This window comes from Notolepis coatsorum (assembly GCF_963971535.1).
Source record: "Notolepis coatsorum genome assembly, chromosome: 8".
NCBI classification, from domain to species: Eukaryota; Metazoa; Chordata; class Actinopteri; order Aulopiformes; family Paralepididae; genus Notolepis; species Notolepis coatsorum.
In genome coordinates, this window is record NC_140172.1 from 81266841 (window position 1) to 81291389 (window position 24549).

The 24549-nt window shown below is 45.1% G+C and overlaps 1 protein-coding gene across 4 annotated transcripts in view; it reads left to right on the plus strand.

The window, feature by feature from the left end:
- klc1b (kinesin light chain 1b) overlaps window positions 1–13531 on the plus strand; it is an 84024-nt gene extending 70493 nt beyond the window's left edge. For 3 of the 4 annotated variants that reach the window (XM_084320885.1, XM_084320887.1, XM_084320886.1), the window contains exons 14-16: window positions 8175–8299; window positions 8488–8545; window positions 10819–13531. In XM_084320885.1, the coding sequence (XP_084177011.1) occupies window positions 8175–8299; window positions 8488–8545; window positions 10819–10887 (252 nt within the window). In that variant the 3' untranslated portion in view covers window positions 10888–13531. Of the gene's footprint in view, window positions 1–8150; window positions 8300–8487; window positions 8546–10818 lie in introns of those variants that run through there. The other variant, XM_084320889.1, reaches the window with a different exon arrangement.
- The last annotated feature ends 11018 nt before the right edge of the window (window positions 13532–24549 follow it).

Genomic DNA, 24549 nt, shown 5'->3' on the forward strand with positions numbered 1-24549 from the left:
AAAATTTTCAATCAATCATTCCAATAATACACAGTTGGATGTGTTAGTTGGTTGGATGCACTTCAAGCTGCTTCCACATGAGGCAACTTCTCTCAATCATTCCAATAATACACAGTTGGATGTGTTAGTTTGGTTGGATGCACTTCAAGCTGCTTCCACATGGAGGCAAATTGTCTTTTTTGTAGTTGTGGGAACTACTTTTTCTGGGGGATGGTTTTTTCAATAAATCTTCGATTAATGTGTGTTTATTGTATAGAAATAAGGTTGGATTAATGTGGCAGTTGTATAAAAGCTTTACACCACTTGCAGTCGTGATTTGTGAACAATAAACCATGCCTAGGGGGGTCTAACAACCCTCGGCTGCGCCTCGGGCCTAACGACCACCCCTAGGCATGTTTTTTTTTTTTTTTTTTTTTTATAAATGTTTTTATTTTCAATTTTCAACATAGAACAAGACATCACAATACAATACCATCAATAATAATAAAAATAATGACACTAACAACAGTAATAACATTACAAGACAAGCAAACAGAAAAGAAAAAAGACAATAAAAATTAAATAAGGAAATGACAATAGAAAATAAAATAAATAAAACAAAATAAAATAAGTGTGGCTTTCACGTGTGTGCCTTATCTCGTGTGCTATATATACGTGTGTTCTACCTACCCATATGTGCGTGTGCTTTACCTATGCATATGTTTTATGTGTACATGCATATATGTGTGTTGTGAACGTGTGCATATGACCGTGTATTCCCTAGTAGCCCAGAGTGCCTGTACAGTACTACTGCAGCCAAGAGGACACGTACAGTATCAATGTAGTCAAGTGGGTTTGTACAGTATTATTATAGTCAAGAGGGCATGTACAGTATCACTGTAGTCAAAGGTATATGTACAGCATTACTGTAGTCAAGAGAACATGCACCGTACTACTGTAGCCAAGAGGACACGTACAGTATCAATGTGGTCAAGTGGGCATGTACAGTACTACTGTAGTCAAGAGAACATGTACAGTATTAACGCAGTCAAGAGAACATGTACAGTGCCACTGTAGTCAATAGGACATGTACAGTATTTACAATGCCAGTACCGTAGACAAAACAAGGCAGCAGTGGGAGGTTACTGGTAATGGGGAAATCCGGCGAGCACAGTGGTGGATAGTGCAGGCCCAATATGCGACAGATAGGGGTCCCAGATCTCATAAAAAGTGTCCAACTTGGAATGCAGCATACACGTAATATACTCACAGGGGATACATTCCATTATGATATTGTGCCATGACCTCATTGACGGGACCTCGTCCTTGATCCAAAACAACAGGATGTTCTTTCTAGCAGCAAATGTCAACAAATTGAACAGTCTCTTATGTTTGGAATTGGTAACATGAATATCTGGGAGGCCCAGCAAAAGGCAGAGGGGATCCAGCTCGATGGGGGTGTGAAATATGTCAGACAGTTCTTCTACAACGTCGTACCAGTAGCTCTGTAGTTTTACACAGGTCCAAAAACAGTGGACGTGATTTCCAATCTCTATCTTGCATTTAAAGCAAAGTGGGGACGTATTGGGATCCATTTTACTTTTACGGGCGGGGGTAATATGAATGCGATGCAATATTCTAATTTGGATGGCCTTGGTGCGGTTACAAACCGAGATTTTTTTTGCGTAGGTCCACGTATCCTGCCAGTCTGCATCTGTGATTTCTATGTCCAAATCCTCTTCCCAGGACTGTTTAGTAACATAGGAAGATAAAGATGAATTAAGGTTCAGAGTACTATAGAAGATAGATATTTGTTTTTTGGGGATCTGTAAGGAGAGGGCTTTCTCCACCTGCGAGGTGGCGATGTCAGTTAAAAGTGAGGTGTCCTTGGTGATAAACTGCCTAATTTGTAGGTACCTAAAAAATTCCGCTTTCAATAGGCCATATCGCTGCTGCAGCTGTGTAAAGGACATTAGGGTCCGGCCATCAAACAGGTGGCCAAGATCGGTTATGCCCTGCCTATACCAGGTCTTGAAGCCGCCGCCGACTTGGTTTGGCTTAAAGTCGGGATTGTCTACAATCGGGGTAAGAGGAGAGGTCAGCTTGGCTCGGCCCTCCACCTTACGGACAGTCTTCCAGGCCTTGACGGAACATAATGTGATGGGGTTGGAGCACACCTTCCTCACAGACCTAAAGTCTTTGATAAATAGTAGGTTCCACAAGGGGGACTTAGATTGCGAGGATTCAACGTCCAGCCATATTGACAGTGGGTCTGCTCTGAACCAGCCGACCATCACCCTAAGGTGTGCCGCCAGCTGGTAGTGTCTAATATTAGGTAGGTCTAGACCCCCATCTTCACTATCCATCTGTAATTTAGCCATTTTCAGACGCGGTTTCTTCCCATTCCAAATGAATGAGCTTAGCCAGCCTTCCAGCACCTTGATAACCTTGTTTGTCAGCAGCACTGGGATCATTTGAAGAGGGTACAACAGTCTGGGGAGTACGTTCATCTTGACGAGGGCAATCCTACCCAGTCAGGAAATCGGTAAGGGGGCCCATCTAACTAAGTCTGCCCTTATGGTGTCTAAAAGAGGGGGAAAATTGGCCTTAGCCAACGTATCATAGGTGGGTGTCACAAATACTCCTAGGTAAACGAAGCCGGAGGGCGACCAGCGAAATGGGAAGGGCTCGGGCAGTATCGGGATAGATTTGAGTGTCCCAAGTGGCATTGCTTCGGATTTGGAAAAGTTTATTTTGTACCCCGAGAAGGTTCCAAATGTGGAAATCATGCGGGTCAGACATGGAATTGAAGAGTCAGGCTTAGACACAAAGATCAGCACGTCGTCCGCGTAAAGGGTGATTTTGTGCTCCCTCCCGCCCACTCTAATACCTGAGATCTCGGCTGACTGCCTTACGGCCTGTGCGAGTGGTTCTATGGCCATGTCGAATAGTAAAGGGCTAAGAGGATCCCCCTGGGGGTTCCCCCGCTGCAGAGGAAAGTTGCTAGACCTAAGTCCATTAGTCAGGACCGCCGACATTCGCGAGTTGTAAAGAACCATGACCCAGTCAATAAAGGTGTCACCTAAGCCAAATTCAGCGAGGGTTAAAAATAGATACGGCCATTCTACACGGTCAAACGCCTTCTCCGCGTCGAGAGACAGAACCACCGCGGGGTGGTCTGTCTCACGAGTCATTTGGATGATATTGAGGAGCCGTCTCATGTTGTCGGTAGAGTTCCTACCCTTAATAAAACCGGTCTGATCTTCATTAATAATAAAAGGGAGTACTTTTTCCAGGCGCATGGACAGGATCTTGGAAAGCAACTTTTGGTCCGAATTGAGTAGGGCTATAGGCCTATAGGAGGCGCACTCCTCAGGGCATTTACCCTTTTTAAGGAGAAGGCAGATATTAGCCTCCCGTAGAGACTGGGGCAGTATTCCCACTTCAGCGGAGTGATTAAGCATTGCCAGCAGGGGATCTAATAGAATATGACCGAACTCTTTATAAAACTCGCATCCGAAACCGTCCGGACCCGGCGCCTTACCAGATGGCATAGCCTTAAGGGCGCCCAGAGCTTCTTCCTTCGTAATTGGGGCGTTAAGGAGCAAGTTCTAATCTTTCGATACCTTAGGGAGGTGTAATTCAGCGAAGAAGGCCTGCATGTCAGGGAGAGCACCATCGGGTCGCTCGGTCCTATAGAGTTGGGCATAGAAAGAGGCAAACTCTTTGTTAATAGTTTTGGTGTCAAAGGACCTGACCCCGTTGGAGTCGGAGATTGAGGCTATTACTTGGGTGTCAGCCCTTTTTTTTGCCAAGTTAGCCAGGAACCTACCCGGCTTGTCACCGTGTTCGTACATTCTCTGTTTGGCAAATTTAAGAGAATATTCGGCGTCCTGGATCAGAAGAGTGTTTAGCGCCGCTCTGGTGGCCGTAAGCTCCATAAGCACAGCCGGAGCTGGGTTTGAGACATGCTGATTTTCAAGGTCGGCTAGTTTGGATTCAAGAAGTTTACATTGTTCATTTTTCTTGCGCTTCTTGGATGATACATAAGATATAATCAGTCCACGAGAAAAGACCTTAGATGTTTCCCAGAGTAGAGACGGGTTATCCGTAGAGCGAAAGTTAATTGAGTAGAAAATTTTAAATTCCGATTCGAAATAGGAGACAAATATATCATCTTTGAGGAGGTATGGGTTGAGGCGCCAACGCCTCGACAGCGCTCTCTCTTCTGACAGGGAGTAGACCAGGTATATAGGGGCATGATCCGATAGAACGATGCTTCCGATTGTGCAGGACGATACTAGAAAGAGCTTAGAGGAAGGGATGAAGAAATAGTCTATCCTACTGTTGCTCTTGTGTGGGCCGCTAAAAAAGGTGAACTTCAGTTCTGATGGGCAAAGGGTTCTCCAGACATCTGAGTATCCAGCGTCTTCGCATAGGGAGGTGAGCGTCTTTGCTTGCCTAGAGGGGGGAGCCAGACTGGGTGGGAGTTTGTCAAGAGACGGTATGAGGTGACAATTAAAGTCTCCGCCCACAAAGGCGTTCTCAGAGGCCAGGCCATTAAACGGATAGAAAGTCAGGGGAATAGCCTGGGGGACAGTATACATTCATAAATGTCATTTCTTTACCCTTAAGAACCCCTTTGATAATCACATAGCAACCTTGGCTATCCACAGAGGAAGTTATAAGTCTAAAGGGGAGATTTTTATTGATCAATATGGCCACGCCCCTACTAAACGTAGAATAGTTTGTAGCAAAGACCTGTCCTACCCAGCTCTTTTGGAGTTTAGCAGTGTCGTTGGGCCCCATATGAGTTTCTTGTAAAAAAGCAATCGACACATCCTCCCTCCTTAAAAAGGTCAGAATCGCCTTCCTCTTAGCCAACCTCTGCAGGCCTCGAACATTCCAGGAGCAGAGCTTGAAGCTCTCAGAGTTAGCCGTAGCCATAGAACATTGAAGGGCGTGTAGGTGGGGCAGACCTGGGCAAGCCTGTGGGCATGTAGGATTCACTTAACCTAAACACTATGCACACGTATTTTGAGCCATACATAAAACATATAATAATGACATAAAAAACATATAAATGTGTGGGACCGGTGGGTCTTTCCCCAACATCACAGGGACTCACCAACATTTCCAGAGACTTCAAACCTACCACTCGTAGAACCATCTCCATGGCCAACTGCCACATTTCCCTGTATATAAAAGTGCCTCAGAGTGTAAAGCAAACAAGAAAAAAAAAAATCAAATTGAACCATAAGCCAATAGTAAGGTCAACGGCTGGAACTCAGAACTGTCGGTAAAAAGGGGGGGGGGGTGTATCTGCCAGGCATGCTGCGACAAAACAGGCGCGCAGTACCTCCACCAGGCCGGGAGGGGGCGATACCCTGTCCGCGAGACTGTTATCTCCCCTGACGCTGGTTCGACCCTACACAGTTATGCCTCCCCACCAGAGGAGGGCGCTGTGCCGGGGGCCGCCCGCCGCTCCCGCAAGCACATTGTCAGCAGCAAACATTAATGGGATCCATGCGGGTTGCATGAACCGGTCGAGAGTCAAACAGGTGGCGCAGCCACGAGACCCCATCTCGCTCGACGTGTAATCAACAGTAAATGCATCCCGGTGGCCATGATCAAAAACATGGCCGGGAGCTGGTATATCGCGCAAAAGTCATAAGCGTGGCAGAAATATCCGAAACGGAATAGAATAGGTCCCGCTCCTTCCGAAACGTTAACAGTTAGCAACCTAGCCCGTGGCTATGATCGTGCATCAGTACAACAGTCATATATAACATACTTGTCCCCCCCCTCCCCTCATGTCAGATAGCGAGAGAAAAATAAAAAGATAACTTTCCAGGCGAGGCCTAATGTCAAGTATTCATCCATACTCACATATGTAATAAGATACCAAATGCGACCCCTTTCTGTGTGATAGCCGTAGCAGTATGCTAACGCTCCATCGCTACTACCCCGTCAGGAACTGATGAGGCCGGTGTCAGGTCCGCGTTCAGCTCCGGTGGAGCCAGCGTCGGGTCCGCGTCTCGCCCCGGTGAAGCTGGTGTCGGGTCCGCGTCTCGCCCCGGTGGAGCCAGCATCAGGCCCACGTCTCGCCCTGGTGAAGCCGGTGTCGGGTCCGCGTCTCGCCCCGGTGGAGCCAGCGTCATGCCCGCGTCTCGCCATGGTGAAGCCGGTGTCGGGTCTGCGTCTCGCCCTGGCGAAGCCGGTGTCGAGGTCCCTCTGGGTCGGGCCCTCAGGAAGTCCACGGCGTCCTTGGGCGACGGTAGATGCAGCCTGCCCTCCTTGGTTCGAATGATTAGCTTCGCAGGGAACTGGAGCGATGGTTTAAATCCGCGCTTGTACAGGGGCCCCATGACATCACGGTATTGTGAACGTTGCTCGACCACCTCGGGGGGATAATCTTCGAAGATAGCGACTGGTTTCCCTCTGTATGTCAGATTCCCCCTCCTCTTGCGAGCTTCCAGGATAATAGTCTCTTTGATCTTGTAGTGATGTAAGCGGGCAATTACGGCCCTAGGCCTGGAGCCTGGTGCTGGTCTGGGTGTTAGCGTCCTGTGGCATCGGTCAAGCTCCGGTGGTGTAGCGAGGACATCTTTCCCCATGATTTCCACCAGGACCTCCGCGAAAAAGACACTGGGACGGTTGCTGTGCAGGGATTCGTCCAGGCCCAGGATGCGAATGTTAGAACGCCGACTACGTGATTCAACATCAATTAGCTTGTTTCTTAGCTTGTCGATGACTATATCCTGAGCTGTGCATCTGACTTCTAGCTCCACCATCCTATCCGACCACCTATCCATGCCGTCCTCCACGGAGGTCAGGCGTTGGGTATGGTCTGCGACCTCCTGCTGGAAGCCGTCGAGTCTAGTCTCGAGCGAGGCAGCAAACGTTCTGAACTCCGTGGTGAAGGCCTGTTTGAGCTCATCCATTAGCTTAGCCATGGTAGCCCCATCCACAGGGGCGGTCTCGCTTCTCAAGACTCGTGCAGTCATCATGCTCGTTATTCTTTTTCCTTTTTGGGTCGAATAGTACAGTCTTAGATACGGATGTTGTATATTAGTGGTTCAATCACCTTGAAAATAAAAAAAAGAGGCTTTTTAAAGTAAAATAAAAGTTCGGGAGCGGCAGCGTGGCTCAGAGACACTCGCATCCTTCCGACCCGGAACCTCCCCTAGGCATGGTTTATTGTTCACAAACCACTCCTGCGCGTGATGTAATGCTTAAGTATGCTGCAATTTATATTGATGGCCTTCTAATTTGTTTATTTATTTATTTTAAATAACAGTGACACTTTTCCTTTTGATAAGAAATCCAGCCATATTCCTTTCATTGTATTTCAAATACTGCACTTTAATTTCAAGCGGAAAACTAATCTTTCCATTAAGAACTGACAATCAGGGAATTTAAACATTGTTGACATCTAGTGCTGGCTGAGCATATTGTTTGTTTGCACTAAGTTAATACTTTGACAAATGTAGCCTATATTTTTCAGTCAGTTCGGTCTTTGTGTGCCAAACATTATTTAAGGCAAACCACTGTAAACCTTTATTTTATTTTTTTAATAAATGAGAAACATGTTTAGATTTGAGTGTTAAATTATTATTTTTTAAATAAAAAAACAACGTATATCGAACCGAACCGAAAACCGTTAGCCCAAAACCGTGATACGAACCGAATCGTCGATTTTGTGAACCGTTCCACCCCTAGTGCCCTACTTCTTGTGTGCAATGCATAGTGTGCATACTGAAGAGTGTGCATACTGAATAGTGGATATCAAGGCTGATGGGCTGTGTGGTTGCAGGGTTAGGCTGATAGGCTGTGTGGTTGCAGGGTTAGGCTGATGGGCTATGTGGTTGCAGGGCTGATAGGCTGTGTGGTTGCAGGGCTGACAGGCTGTATGGTGCAGGGCTGACAGGCTGTGTGGTTGCAGGGCTGAAAGGCTGTGTGGTTGCAGGGCTGACAGGTTGTGTGGTTGCAGGGCTGATAGGCTGTGTGGTTACAGGGTTATGCTGATAGACTGTGTGGTTGCAGGGCTGACAGGCTGTGTGGTTGCAGGGCTGATAGGCTGTGTGGTTGCAGGGCTGATAGGCTGTGTGGTTGCAGGGTTATGCTGATAGACTGTGTGGTTGCAGGGCTGACAGGCTGTGTGGTTGCAGGGCTGACAGGCTGTGTGGTTGCAGGACGGCAGTGGGACCCTGCAGCGCAGCGGCTCCCTCGGGAAGCTACGGGACGTCCTACGTAGGAGCAGTGAACTGCTGGTGAAGAAACTGCAGGGTAACGGACCCCCTGAACCTCGCAGCACCAAGTAAGATCATCACTAAAGTGCCAACGTGCCCATGAGCAAGGGCTCTCAAACCCTAAACCCAATCCAAATGTACCAAATTTCTCATAAGTAATTTTAAACTAGCTAACATGAGATAAAATAAGTCATTGTGGTTGTAACAGTCATTGAAAGCATCAGTAAATCAGATGGTTTCCTGTCATGTCCTACAGCATGAAGAGGGCTGCTTCACTGAACTACTTGAACAAGACCAACGAGGAGCCCTTCCAGGTGAGGTCTGGTGTTTTACTGTGAAAATACAGGAATGCTTAGAAATCTCACAAAGGAAAACCTCCACATTTAGAATTGTAGTTGAATCGTCTAGCAGCAAGTTCAATAATAAAATGTGTAGTTAGCGTTATACATTGAAATATCTAGCAGCAAGTTAAATAATCAAATGTGTAGTTAGCGTTATACAAATAAACATCTAGCAGCATGTTAAATAATCAAATCTGTAATTAGCGTTATACATTGAAACATCTAGCAGCAAGTTAAATAATAAAATGTGTAGTTAGCGTTATACAGTGAAACATCAAGTTAAATAACATTTGGTGGCAGACACACCTCCTTATTGATTGATAGCTTTATTTAACACATCCACCGCCATCCACGCTTTAAAGCGGTATTGCCCGCCATGCATTGACCGCCAGATCTCGCTGTACAGCGTTATTAAGATCAATATTTCATTTTTTCGCCATGGCATTCATAATTCATATATACACCTCCGACGCTGCAGCTGGACCCTAAAAGTGAAGGCAACGATGGCTCAATACCGCCGCCTGGTGGATGGTCGGGCGAGTTACACTCGGAACAACAGGAAGTGGCTGCTGTGCGTCGATTAAATTCATCCGGCCGTCAGACATTGTTGCAAGGCTCCCGACAGAGACAATGTACATAATGGATCGCTTTATAAACGTAATAATCGATATGATTTTGGCGTTTATTGCGACATACAAACCGGAAATGGACCTAGGCGATCAACGTCCTATACTTGGTATATTTCACCGCCAGTCTCTTTGCTGCACGGTAAGAGGAATATAACGTTATTTTCAGCCCAATTGTTTATTCATTTCACTGCAAACCATCTGATCAATAAATCAACCCATACTACATAAAGCATTTACTGATGATCGGGGAATTATAAACGACCCCCCCCCCTTTCCTCCATGCATGATGATGCATACGTATACGATCATATACAGTTGAATTTTTTAATATAGCGTGTCTAGGGAATAAACGGCAATCGATAATCTATATATGCGTTTAGGCCTATAACTCACGTTCTAGGAATTACTGCAGAAAACGATAAAAACATACTTATATTCTAGAAGGTATTTTTGTATGAATGAAAAGGTATAACGTTCCTACATCCTGAACGATAGATAATCGATGTTGAATGGGCCATAGTAATGTCAATTTGTGGGGCGGCTTTGGCTCAGGGGTAGAGTGGGTCGTCCAATGATCGAAGGGTTGGTGGTTCGAATCCCGCTCAAGCCCATGTCCATCCCATTGCCGTTGTGTCCTTGGGCAAGACACTTAACCTACTTGCCTCGTATGAATGTGTATGCATGTGAATGAATGTTGGTGGTGGTCGGAGGGGCCGTAGGCGATGATTATTCGCCACGCTTCCGTGAGTCTGCCTCAGGGCAGCTCTGGCTGCAATTGTAGCTTACCACCACCGGTATGACTGTGTATGAACGAATAATGGACTCTGTAAGCGCTCTGGGGTCACTGGGGTGTCATGAAGAGCGCTATATAAATCCAATCCATTATTATTATTATTAATTTAGCAATACAATTTAAAAAGTTATAGCCCTGCAAAGAAGGTAAACATCTCCATACAGTGGTGGCAGACTGGCTATATTGATGGATATAACCAATGGCAGGGAATGTGTTTCAATCTGATGTTGATTATTTCAGAGCATAAATTACTGTCTTATTTCAGAGCTTATATTAGTCTTATTTCAGTGTATATATTACTGTCTTATTTCAGAGCATATATTACTGTCTCTTATTTCAGTGTATACTGTCTTATTTCAGAGCATATATTGCTGTCTTATTTCAGAGCATATATTACTGTTATTTCAGAGCATAAATTACTGTCTTATTTCAGAGCATAAATTACTGTCTTATTTCAGAGCATATATTACTGTCTTATTTCAGAGCATATATAATATTACTGTCTTATTTCAGAGCATATATTACTGTTATTTCAGAGCATATATTACTGTCTTATTTCAGAGCATAAATTACTGTCTTATTTCAAAGCATATATTACTGTCTTATTTCAGAGCATATATTACTGTCTTATTTCAGAGCTTATATTACTGTCTTATTTCAGTGCATATATTACTGTCTTATTTCAGTGCATATATTACCGTCTTATTTCAGAGCATATATAATATTACTGTCTTATTTCAGAGCATATTACTGTCTTATTTCAGTGTATATATTACTGTCTTATTTCAGTGTATATATTACTGTCTCTTATTTCTCTCTCTCAGTCTCGCAGCAGGCTAAGGGACAGCCGGGGTCTGAGTTCCAGCACTGTTGACCTCTACAGTGGAAACTGACACAGTACCATAACCACAGCAGACGGTACCACTGCCCCAAACCACCTGCCGGTCCTGTTCTCACCACAGCAGACGGTACCACTGCCCCAAACCACCTGCCGGTCCTGTTCTCAGCACAGCAGGCGGTACCACTTCCCCAAACCACCTGCCGGTTCTGTTCTCACCACAGCAGATGGTACCTCTGCCCCAAACCTGTTCTCAGCTGTCTGAACCACGATGAAAACCACAGCTCCAACAGATCAGCTTTTAACCCAAAGACACATTTCTTGACCGATTCTGACCCCAAAACATGACCCAGTCTCCCCATTCTATTGTATCCACTCTGAGGCCCGTTCATTATGTACAAGCCCCACTGCATCAGTGTAACATCGTAGTGCCAGGTGGGCCGCTGTTGCCCCTGGATTCTACAAGGTGTTGATAAAGTTCCATAGAGATGTTGATCCATGTTGACTGGGCTAATAATAAAGTGGCCACCGAGTTTATACATGTACAGTAGGACCAAGCTGGAGCAAATCAAATATACCTCATCTTCTCTCCCCATGTGAAATAATGTGCTTTTAGTTATGGAATCTGTTGCCATCACTGTGTTGTTATACTAACTTAGTTATTATGCTGTTCTTCCGAAAAATCTCTTTTCTTCCTGTCATTTATTGTTTTGCTGGGGCAATTTGTGTTGCGTTTTCATCTACATGTGAAAAACAAAATAAGCTTTAAACATTTAGTTTTATTTTAGAAACAGCAGAGTTTCCACTGAGAGCACATTCTGTCACCATGCTTTGTAAATGTTTTTATTGCCGTTTTTATTCTACTTTTTTGCCTGTTGAGATTTTTTTGAGGGAACAAGGTGTTGGTTACAACTTTGGGAAACAGGGTGACATGCTTGTAAAAGTAGAATCTACAATGCTGTCAAATGGCAACCTCTACGCAAAAGATCCCCTCTTGGTATTCAACTTTGTTTACATTTTGTTTTAGTCTGACGTGTGGTTTGGAGTTGAGTGGGGACAGGCGGAGGGGTTGTTATTGGCCACACCTCAGACAAGAGAGGTGTATTCTCACAGTATAATAAGTTACTAAACTCTAACCCATACATCAAACCAAAACAAAAATGTAAACAATGTGAAATACCAAGCAGGTTTGTAGAGGTCACTGTTTGATGGCATTACAGAGTCTACCTTTAAAAGTCATAGCTTTTTTTTTTTTTTTTTTTTTTCTCAGAACTGTAGTTCATACAGTGAGGAAACTATTCAGATGTTGTTGCTTCATCTCTTTAGGCTAGATATTCAGATGTTGCTGCTTCAGGCTAGAGATCCAGATGTTGCTTCATCTCCAGAATAGAGATCCAGATGTTGCTTCATCTTCAGAAGAGAGATCCAGATGTTGCTGCTTCAGGCTAGAGATCCAGATGTTGCTTCATCTCCAGAATAGAGATCCAGATGTTGCTGCTTAATCTCAGAATAGAGATCCAGATGTTGCTGCTCTATCTTCAGGCTAGAGATCCAGATGTTGCTTCATCTCTCCAGAATAGAGATCCAGATGTTGCTGCTCCATCTTCAGGCTAGAGATCCAGATGTTGCTTCATCTCTCCAGAATAGAGATCCAGATGTTGCTTCATCTTCAGAATGGAGATCCAGATGTTGCTTCATCTCCAGAATAGAGATCCAGATGTTGCTGCTTCATCTTCAGGCTAGAGATCCAGATGTTGCTGCTTCATCTTCAGGCTAGAGATCCAGATGTTGCTGCTTCATCTTCAGGCTAGAGATCCAGATGTTGCTGCTCCATCTTCAGGCTAGAGATCCAGATGTTGCTGCTAGAGATCCAGATGTTGCTGCTTCATCTTCAGGCTAGAGATCCAGATGTTGCTGCTTCATCTTCAGAATAGAGATCCAGATGTTGCTTCATCTTCAGGCTAGAGATCCAGATGTTGCTGCTTCATCTTCAGAATAGAGATCCAGATGCGCATGCGCGCGCTCGGCCAATCAGAGCAATGCGGAAGGACAAGTGGGCTGCCGAAAGTATTCACGCGTCCTGGTCAACCTGCGTGAAAGGGGGGCTGTTAAGCTCAGTGCTGCCACCCTCTGGTGACATGTGAGGCGTGGCTCAAAGGTGATGTGTAAGAGGACAAGAGACACTCTGCAACAAATGGCAAGTTTAGCAAGTAGGTTAATCTTGTATTAAAACGTATTGAGCTTCATACAAGATTTAATCCTTTTTGCGGGTTTCAAGAAATTTCACATTATAATGTCATTTATCAGTTTCAAGCAGTTAATTTGTCTTCCAGTTTAATTCCATAATTTGACTTAAAACATCCTCAAATAAGATTGATAAATCTAATAACTAGATCAAATCACTTGCTAAGCTTGTAATCTTTTATAGAGAATCACTGCTCTTCCTGATAGGATCTTCATTGTACATTATTCTATAGTTGCCAACATGATCATGTACTTCTTCTTCCTCATGTACTCTTTACAGTTGTAACGACTTTGATTTCTGGGTGTAAACTGTAAATGTTCATTTTGCACAACTATTTGATGGGTCTCCTCTGTCTGATTTATTGTTTAGAGAAACTTAAACCAACTAGAATGTTCTAATTATTGATCTGTTGTTCAACATACCGTAAATCCTCTAATAAAGGGCTTTAATCATGTTTCATCTCATTGTAGCCTGGGTGGTAACTGTTCGTATTTTAGAACATGAACATATGTCCATAATAAACTGTCTAGAACCAATATTTGTGCCATTTTTGTTGCAGCTCAGAGCCTGGCAGTCTTATGTGCCTATAAGTACCTGACGTGCCAAGCTAGTATACTGCAGGTCTTGATGTGACATACCTGTGCCAAGCTAGTATACTGCAGGTCTTGATGTGACATACCTGTGCCAAGCTAGTATACTGCAGGTCTTGATGTTGATATGTGACTTTGCGTAGATCATGTTTGTTTTCATATACTGTATATCAGGATAATGTGCAGTTAGAATACATTCCTGTCACTTTGGCTATTGAGATGAATATACAGCTGGGCTGCTATCAGAAGTGTTACGGACGGTACACATTGATTTTCTTCATTTCACACAAATACTGTGAAAAACAAAACATGTCATACATTTTACTAACCAGGTATTTTTAAATGTAAGTGAGTTGGTTCCGGTTTTTGTTTGTGATGATAAATCAGGAGTCTGGGTTATTCTTCCAGCAGGTAATATTGCATTGTTTAATATTTGCCATTTTCTTTCTGAAATAAAACCTACAATTAATTTCCTACAAATCATTCATCTGTGTGTCTTTGTATGATATTTTACTCCTATGGGTCATTGTTTCTTAAAGGACCATACCGGTGGTTATTTACAGCGCTGTAATCAAACGCGGTTGTGATAACTAAAATGTAATACTAACAGTGGTTTATAATGGTGGTGGTGAAGGAGGCAATTTCCACCCTACGTTGTAAAGTGCTTACGTTGTAAAGTGCTTTGAGTCTGAGAAAAGCGCTATATAAATGTAATTAATTAATCAATTATAATGTAATACTAAGTGGTTTATAATGTAATACTAACAGTGGTTTATAATGTAATACTAACAGTGGTTTATAGTAAAAGCTTCATCCCTAGTGCTCCCTTTCTGTTCCAAAACACTTGAGCGCATAGCTGCCTCCCAACTCCACTCCCATCTCCAGTCCAACACCCTCTACGAACCCCTTCAGTCTGGCTTCCGTCCTGCTCACAGCACCAAAACTGCACTGGTTAAAGTCATCATCGACCTCCTCATCTCCGCTGACTCCGGTGCCCTCAACATCCTGATCCTACTAGATCTTAGTGCAGCCTTTGACACAGCGTGTCACTCCATCCTCCTCCAAAGGCTGCACCAACTGGGTGTTGAGGGCACAGCACTCGACTGGTTTTCCTCCTACCTCACAGACAGACACCAATTCATCTCCCTCTCCGGCCACACCTCTTCCCCCTCCCCAGTCACACAGGGGGTCCCCCAAGGCTCAGTCCTCGGCCCCCTGCTCTTCATCTGCTACATTCTCCCCCTTGGTCACATCACCCGTAAATACCACCTCAACTTCCACTGCTACGCTGACGACACCCAAATCTACATCAGTACACAATCCCCCCACAGCCCACCCCTCAGTCACATCGAATCCTTAATTACCGAACTTCAAACCTGGATGACTCACAACTTTCTCAAATTGAACAGTGACTAGACGGAACTTTTCGTCATCGGCACCAAAACCACCCTCACCAGATCCGGACCCATCACACTCACCATCAATTACTCCACCATCACCCCTTCCCCCCTAGTCCGAAACCTTGGTGTCCTCCTTGACCCCACCCTCTCATTTGACCCCCACGTCCGCTCCATTGTAAAAACGTCATACTTTCACCTCCGCAACATTGCTCAAATCCGTCACTGCCTCTCCCCCCCTGCTGCTGAATCCCTCATACACGCCTTCATCTCCTCCCGCCTGGACTATTGCAACTCCCTCCTCACTGGCATCACCTCCCGCTCCCTCCATAAACTGCAGATGGTCCAAAACTCAGCCGCCCGCCTCCTCACTAACACCCGGTCCCGTGAACACATCACTCCTGTCCTCCACTCTCCACTGGCTCCTGATCAAACAACGTATAAACTTCAAAACACTACTCCTCACCATCAAAGCCCTCCATAGCCTGCCCCCCCCCCCCCCCCCCTACCCGACTGATCTCCTTCTTCCCTACCGCCCCACCCGTTCCCTCCGGTCCTCCTCCACTGCCTCCCTCACTGTCCCGACATCCAAACAAAAAACTTCAGTGATCGGGCCTTCTCTCGCACTGCACCCCGACTCTGGAACTCCCTCCCTCAGTCCATCAGAGACTCCCCTACACTCTCCACCTTCAAAGCTCGCCTCATAATCCACCTGTTCTCCCTGGCCTTCAACCCCCCCCACCCATACCCCCCCCGCCAACCCGATTGATGTCTGTTCCTGTGTCGCTCTGTCTTTTTGTGTTATCTCTTGCTGTTGTCCCCCTGTTTCCCCCATGGTCTCATGTTCCTTTTTTGTTTCTTTGTTTTTATTATAACTACTGTCAGCGACTTCGGGTCATTGAGAAGTGTTATATAAATAAAATGAATTATTATTATTATTATTTATCCTCTGGTCCATTTAGGAAATCCCTGAACATGAACTTGCATTGGTTTGTGATATATTATTAGTTACTGGGTATTTCAAAGTACCTCATATTTGGTACCATTTTGAAGCTAACAACTAGGGCTTTCCAATGATATAAAATAAGTGTATGATTATCATCATAATTCTTATTATGGTTCATATGAAATTAAACTTGGAAGATAGACATTTATTTTCAAGCACTTTCCTTGCTTATTTCAGAGTTATGTGTAATGAATGGAATGTAGACAATCTTGTTGGTAATATAGAACAGCTGACAGATTAGAAATAGCATCTATTGTTCAAAAGTTATGAATTAATTAATTAAACTAGATTAGATTCAAACAAATTAAAAGATTTTTTTACATATTGTGATGCTAATTATAAAACGTTCATGTGTGTGTTAACATTTTTCTTCAAACTTACCCCATTCTCTTCATAGAGCCTTGTCTTCCTCCATACTCTATGCCGTTCTAGAAGCATCTTGCCTGGGTAGAAGAGTTGCATGGCTCTGCCTGGCCCTTCCTGGCTCTCAGCTGTATGTTATTAGCCAACGCTAGCATGGGAGCTAGCGTCCAGCAGCAGGCCTTGTTATCAATTCTAGGTTGATAAAATGAAATATGTTATATTATACGAAATATGACCCACTAATGAATACACTAAATACAGCAATGTGGCTATTTGAAAACACAGCATTTGCGAAATAAATACGTCAATTGTGTTCACGTTAGTCAAGCGTTAGCTCCCAGCTAGCGCTAACGTTACCTCAACACAAAGCATGGCATCCTGGGTGAAATTCTTACATCACATCGGTACTTTTGAAACAAGCTTTTTGAGTGGAAAATATGACCAGAATCTCTGGAAAAACATCTCACAAACACTATAGACTGTCATAAACGTTAACGAATGCTATAATAAGTCAACGAATTAGTATAAACAGAAGTTACACGGTCGTTTCGAAATGCGCAAACACGCGTTGAATCCCCGGAGAAATGTATTCCTTGACTGACCGGTCTGGGAAAATATACTAAAAAACTTGGCGCGCCGTCAAGGGGGCCTTTTATAGAGTTCCTCTAAGACCTGCAACATCATCGAACAGTGTATTGAGTGGAACGCCCCCTTGTATATTAACTTTATCGATTTTAAGAAGGCATTTGACAGTATTCATCGCGAGAGCCTATGGAAGATCCTAAGGGCATCAAGTCAAGTCAAGTCAAGAGTTTTATTTGTCACGGCATACAAGTATACAATGAAATGCGGGTGGTCTTGCCCGCAACGATGTTCAATACAGTAGTAACAACATATAATAGAATCCAATAAAACAACATTGTGCAATAAACAAGTAACATAGTAGGGCATATCAGTATTTGTACATAGTTATTTACATATTTTTGGCGGCTACGTGGCACAGTGGGCAAGGCGCTCGCAACGAATGCTGGAGACTGGGCTCGAGCCCCGCTCTCCACATTGCTTTCAGTTTAGCTGGTCGTCCACAGTAATACACATTGGCCGTATTATAGGGAGGGAAACTGAAGGGTGGGGATCGGGCGTTGTGGACAGCGACTCCTACAGGTCGGTTGGTGCGCCTGCGCAGTAGAATCAAGAAGCAACGGGGCGGGGCCCCTCCAAAGCCCAGACCCCCGACGCTGAAAGATCGAGCCGTGCAGGTGAAAAGATGCTACGGCGGTTACCTCGAGCATCGGAGGGGACTCGTGCTATGTATGACTTAGTCCACATTGCAGCCGGCTTGTGGGAGGCAAGAAACAACGTTCGAAGACAGGGGAGGGTTGAATTGGACGATATGAAAATTGGGATGGGAGAAAAATTGAAAATGGGAGAAAAAGTGGATAAAAAAAAAAGTTATTTACATATTTTATACAATCTCAGGTTATGCTATACTATTTTTAAAGTGACCTTTCCTTAGTGGCCATAAGTGTGGGCGTGTGCAGCATGAGTGTGTGCTTGCTCATGTTAAAGTGGCTGCTAGTGTGTGAGCGTGTACAGTGTGTGTGTCGTGTGTGTGCTCATGTGTGCTTGTGTGTGTAGAGTTCAGTGTTCAAGGCTCTGATGGCCTGGGGGAAGAAGCTGAGCCGAAGCCTCTCTGTCCTAGTAGCTGGGGTTTGCAGGCGTCTGCCTGACCTCAGCAGCCTGAACAGGCTGTTGTTGGGGTGGTGTGGGTCTTTCATTATTCTGCAGGCTCTGGATTTGCACCTCTTGTTGTATAGAACCTGCAGGGGTGGTAGTGCAATACCCGTCGTACGCTCGGCTGAGCGCACCACTCTCTGTAGGGCATATGGAATACCTTCCAAAATGGTCAACATCATTGGAAAATTCTATGAACACTTTGAATGCAGTGTCATCCTTGATAACACCTTGACAGAGTCATTTCCCATTAAATCTGGAGTAAGACAAGGCTGCATCCTCTCCCCTATTCTGTTCCTGATTACCATCGACTGGGTTATGCGCCAAACTACATCAGACCGTCCCCGTGGAATCCAATGGACCCTGTTCTCTTTTTTGGAAGACCTTGACTTTGCAGACAATCTGGCAGTCATGTCATCCACTCGTAGCCACCTCCAGGAGAAGTCTGACCGGCTAAGCAATTATGCAAAGCGAACTGGTCTCTACATCAACCAGAAAAAGACCCAGGTGATGTGCATCAATGCCCCAACAGCACCTCCAATCACCATCGATGGAGAGGCGTTGGAATGTGTAGAAGACTTTACATACCTCGGAAGCCTCATAAGCAGTGAAAGTGGAACGCAAAAAGTCATCAAGACGCATCTCAACAAAGCAAGAGGTGCTTTCAGCCAACTTCGCAACATCTGGAAGTCTAAACAATATAGCCTTAAAACCAAACTCAGGCTCTACAACAGCAATGTTAAGTCTGTCCTGCTACAGTATATGGCTCTGAGTGCTGGAGAGTAACAAAACAGGATATGAGAAAGGTTGACGTCTTCCACAATAGCTGCTTACGTATAGGATCTGCAACATCTGTTGGCCAAATAGAATCTCGAATGAGGAACTTTATAAGAAGACAGGCAGCTTGCATATGTCCCTTGAGATAAGGAGACAGAGGTTAAGATGGCTCGGCCATGTATTGAGGATGCCCAATGAAAGGTTACCCAAAGTTGCCTTGAGATGGACCCCAGTTGGGAAGAGAAAGAGGGGTAGACCAAAGAACACCTGGAGAAGGACAGTGATGATGGAGCTGAAGGAGATGGGTCTTTCCTGGGACGAAGCGCAGGCCAAAGCACGAGACAGGATTCAGTGGCAGTGTATGATTGCGGCCTTATGCCCCAACCGGACGAAGAGGATAAGTAAGTAAGTCTAAGACCTGCAGACTAATACTTGGTGTGATGGTAGTGGTAGGTCTTCCAAATAAGGCCTGAAAAGATGGTGTCCTTCCGCCAAAAACTCGAGAAAATAGGACCTGAATGCCCGGCCGCTCCCATGTCATCGCGCCCGCGATATCAGGCATCTTTTTTTTATCCACTTTTTCTCTTCCTGTTTTTCTCCCATCCCAATTTAGTCATGCCAATTCCCCCCTCCCCTTCCTGGTTGTTGCTCGCATGTGCCCCCCACTGGTCGGTCTAGGGAGGGTTGATAGATACTATCACATGTCCCCTCCGATACATGCAGAGTCAGCCAGCCACTTCTTTTCATCTGCCAGCGCGGACTCTCATTGGTGAGGTGTAACGTGTGGGAGGCTCACACTACCCTCACCATCTCCCTTCCTCGCTGTGCAGGCGCGCTGACCGACCTGTAGGAGTCGCTGTTTACAACAACCAGATTACCACCCACCGGCTTCCCTCCCGCTGACTCTGCCAATTGAGCCAGTATGACGGCCGGCCAAGCCGGAGGCAACGCTGACAGCCGGATTCGATACCAGTGTCTCTCATGTTGGTGACGAGCGATTAGTCCGCTGCGCCACCCAGCCGCCCTATCCCTAGGCATCTTAAAGCTGAATTCTTCTTATTTATTTTTTTTAAACATTTCCCTGCGTCTGATCGGCAGGCTTTGTGTACTTTTCAACAAGTAGCACAATGGTAATGTTTGTTTTCTGATGCAACCATGGAAACGCCACTTGGTCAAACAATCTGATTAAGATTCAAGCCACACTGACCTTTTGGAACGTCTGATTACAGCCAGGGATTATTTCCTCAGGGCATTTGATTTATTGGTAGCTGTTGGGATATTAAAATTATTTCACCAAATATTCCCCAAATTGTTCAAATTGTTACTCCACCTTTAATTTGGGTGGCGTTTTCCATTTAAGCTACATCCATGCCATGTAGTAAAGGGCCAGTAGAGGGCAGACCTCCACCAAGGCTCAACAATCTCCCCACTTCACTTTTATTGCAGTTTACCCTTACAAAAAGTATTCTGGTATTTAGTTCCATTCTGCTGTTAGCGCACTCCCCTCGCAATGTTTACAAACAACATAATGACAGCGCCACCCCATGGATTAAAATGCAACTGCAGGTTTCATGTGAGTCATTAATAATAATAATAATAATAATAATAATAATAATAATAATAATAATAATAATAATAATAATAATAATAATAATAATAATAATAATAATAATAATAATAACAACATTATTTGTATAGCACTTTTCATACAGAAATTGCAGTTCAAAGTGCTTCACAGCAGTAAAAGATACAGGCATAAGCTAGCATAAAAAATATAGAGAGGTAGCAAGGCAAGGTAAATCAGTTTTTCACATTAGGATCTAGCATCCCAATAGGCCTCTCTGTTTACAGTTTCATTCAGTAATAAAAATTATAAAATAGAATAGACAGAGTAAAGAAAGTGCGGTTTGATTCAGTAAAAAATAGGCTAAAAATAATAAAATAGAACAGACAGTAAAAAGTGTGATAAAATAGTTAAATAAAAATATACAATAACATTTACAACAGAGTATCGCTCATAGAACAACAGAGCAGTGCATTGCTCTTAACACTATGGTCGCCGAAAACGAGTTTTCACATCATTCCGAGCCATGCTCATTCTGCCGAAGACGCCGTAACTCGTCTTTGATGTCAATATTTCAAAAATCTGTCATCGAAATCATATTTCCTTTCCGGAGCCCTGAGACACAGTGCTGATCTCCTCTCAACTCTCTAGCGGTTCAAGAGCGCCATCTGGTGGCCGATCGGCAGATCGCCAACCGGATATTAACCTTTGAACCGGTAGTACTCATCCAAATGTGGTCCGGCCACTCGCTATAGCTCCCGCGACTCCATCTTGAAACACTGGATAATAGATCGCTCGCCCTAACTCAATAAACAACGTTATTTGGACGTATATACTATTATACAACCTGGAAATGGATCGGGCATTTCTACATCCCATAATAGAAAAAAATCTTTTCCATGCTCATCTGCCAGCGGCGCGAGGAAGCCACGGTAAGATTCAGCGTTATTTTCTAACGTATTCTATACTAACTGATCTGATGAACATATGACCCACTCTGGATGAATCATCTAACGCTGCCCACGGAATTATAAACAATCCCCCGCCCATCCGGTCAACATCAGATGATGCGTAGAAACTTCTAGAAGTACGTCCAGTTGAAACTTTTTATCTCGCACAGATTCCTACCAAACTGTATTTGATCATCAATATAATGCATTTAGGGCTATAAATCACGTTCTGAAGAAAGCTGCAGAAAACGATAAAAACATACTTATACTTTAGACCATATTTTAGTATGAATATGTGAATGAAAAGGTTTAACGTTGCTACACCCTGAACAATAGGACATTGAATGGGCCATAATAATGGCAATGTAGCAATAGAATTTAAAAAGTTATAGCCCTGCAAAGAAGGGGAACTTCTCCATAGACAAATAGAGCTGGCGGAGGATGGTATATTAAGAATTTAACCCATGGCGATTAAAGTGTTAATACTTTGAGTTTCTTTAATTTAGTTTCTTCATTTAGTGTGAAAAGATATTTTCTATTCAGTCTGAAACAATAGATGAATTTGCAATGCAAACTTCGAGGTGCTTCCATAACGAGTGCTGGATTACTCTGCCTGTTGTGAAACTCTCCAGACTAGATTCATTAACCGTTGAGATAACTACCAGAGGGAAGGTGTCTGAGGTAGTTATATTTCGTATGGCTTATCGCGTCCCGCTCAAGCCTATTGAGATACCCCTTATCTCCTTGTACCTACTGTACACCACCACAAACACAACTTATACACCCACACCTGACCGGGTCCCGCCTCTATGGAGGCGTAGCCTATAAGACCATGGTCATGGTCACCAAACACCCTTCCTCTATTTTCGTTCCATCATATTGGATGCAATGCACCTTATGTAACTAGTAGTATGAAAAAGATTGGAGGAATTGCGTAATGTTGAAAGCTTACCGGAGGGTTGCGTGCCCCTGGCATCTTCGAGGCATGTTTCAGCGACACAACGGGCCTATGTTGATGTTCCTCATCTGTCGGCAGCCAGATCAAGGTGCAGCGTACAACGTTGGCTATCGAGCCGGGTTGTACAACGGTGAGCCCTGTGTCATTAGGCACGGGTATTAGTGTTAGTAATGCTGGGTTGTTGTTACACAACCATGTTGTGTGTTGGCGCCAGGGGGGGATGGTTTGGTGAACGTTCACTGCGGTGAACGGGTTCCAAACGGTCCTGCAAGCGTGCTGTTAAACAACTAATGCTAGCTACATGCTAATACTAATGCTACATGCTGAATTCTACTGCTACGCTGTTCTAATGTCTCCGCCGTGAGATGTTGTCACTTCTCCCTCCTCTTGCCCGGTTCATCAATGAAGGTCAGTCGGTAGCTGATGTGGGGGTTTTGCTGAGTCCTATTTACCTTTTTACAGGTAAATGGGTTGACAACAGGGTAGGCCGTGGCTAGGTAGCCTAGCCAGGTACGTTACCTTTGTGTTCCGGCGGGGTCTGTTGAATGGTGTCCCCATCTGGGAGCCGATGCGTGAGCTCGGCGGTGTAGCAGTAGAGCTATACTACTGCAGGATGGGACTTAACGGCGGGTTAGGGCTCAGCTGGCTAGTTCCTATCCACATTGGCGTCGGGTAGTGGGGCTATGGGTCCAGCCGACATTGTAAACATGTTGCGTGTTGTGCGCAGGCGGTTGTTGATCTGGGTTCCACATCGCCTCACGCTAGGCTGTAGTAGTGTAGGGGCTACTGTTTTGTTCTGTCACTCTGCTATGAGAAGGTCTGTCTATGCTACAGCTTTCTCTCCTCTCAACCATGCATGCTGACGGTCAATCAGTGTCTATTGGGGGAGTATGCGGGGGGGGGGCTTTGTTTACCTTTTTTGGTAAATGGGCTAAGCTAGGGCTGGTGTGCTGTTGTGAATATTTTGAATGAAGGCGGGACTAGTTCGCTCTGGTCCGCCTCCCCTTAACGTTGTGTATATGGGTTTGCTCATTCTACAGTATTTTGTGGTTAGTTCTTTTATTCATTTAACCCTTTCATGGTGCACACCACAGTGGAGGTTGCTGTTTGCAACCACCAATGGTGCTCCGTGTTAACATCAGTCCTTTGCTTTTGACATATTGAAACAGTGCCCCGCCCGGCTGACGCCATGGGTGGGTCGGCCTGGCGAGTGGCTGGTGGGCTGCTAAAGCCTGTACCGCCACGGTATGGAATTGGCAGCGATTAGAACTGTGTTCGAATTGCTGTTTTTTCTATTAAAAAAATTGTGTCTGGTGGCGGGGCCTTGAGGGCCAGCCGACGTCGACACATCGCGCGAGGTTGTTGACGTTATTAGCTTTGACCCAGCCGCAAGCTATAACCGCTCAGGGTTCCCCTCTCCGCAGGGGATTTTGGTCTTCTGCTGGAGCGCGGGCGGTATTGTCCTAGGCCCCACACCGCCTCACACCGCGCAGCCAGAAGAAGAGAGAGCACGGCCTCGCCACTTTTTCCCCCGCCGGAGATATCCTGGGCGTTGAATCGGCCATGTTGGATGGGTTCGGCTTGAACAACAAGCCGTCACCGTCCTGCCGCGAGCAGCCCGCTCTCCGATCACTCCCTTCCCCAACACCAGCGGAAAAAGTGGGCTCTGATTGTTTCCTTTGGCTGCGGGCCGCGTGCCTTCGTTGAAGCGCGGGCGGCCACACTTTTCGCTTCTCATGGGGACAGGGGCTGGCACCAAGTTGATGGCTGAGCCTGGGTCTGTCCGTGAGAATGTTGTGCTGTCAAGCGGCTCCCACACCATAAGCTGTGTTGGTTGAGCCTGGTGTTACGTCTGTCAACTATAAGTGTTGTCAGCAGGGGGGCTCGAAACCTTTTGAGGCACACAGTGCGGGCTTCCCCGGCCTCGCCTTCGCCAGGCCAGGTATCATGTTGGTGCCTCCCACTCCTGAAAGATTGGCAGTGGTCTCACAGGCACGCGTGATTTGGGTGGTAGTAATATCACTGCAGGGCTACAGTGTGTAGGAACCCATGGGGTCCTTACACCTTGCATGTCCGGCTGCAGAACAACTCCTCAGCATGTTCTGGAGGGGTGTTCAGTGGGGGGGCTTTTTT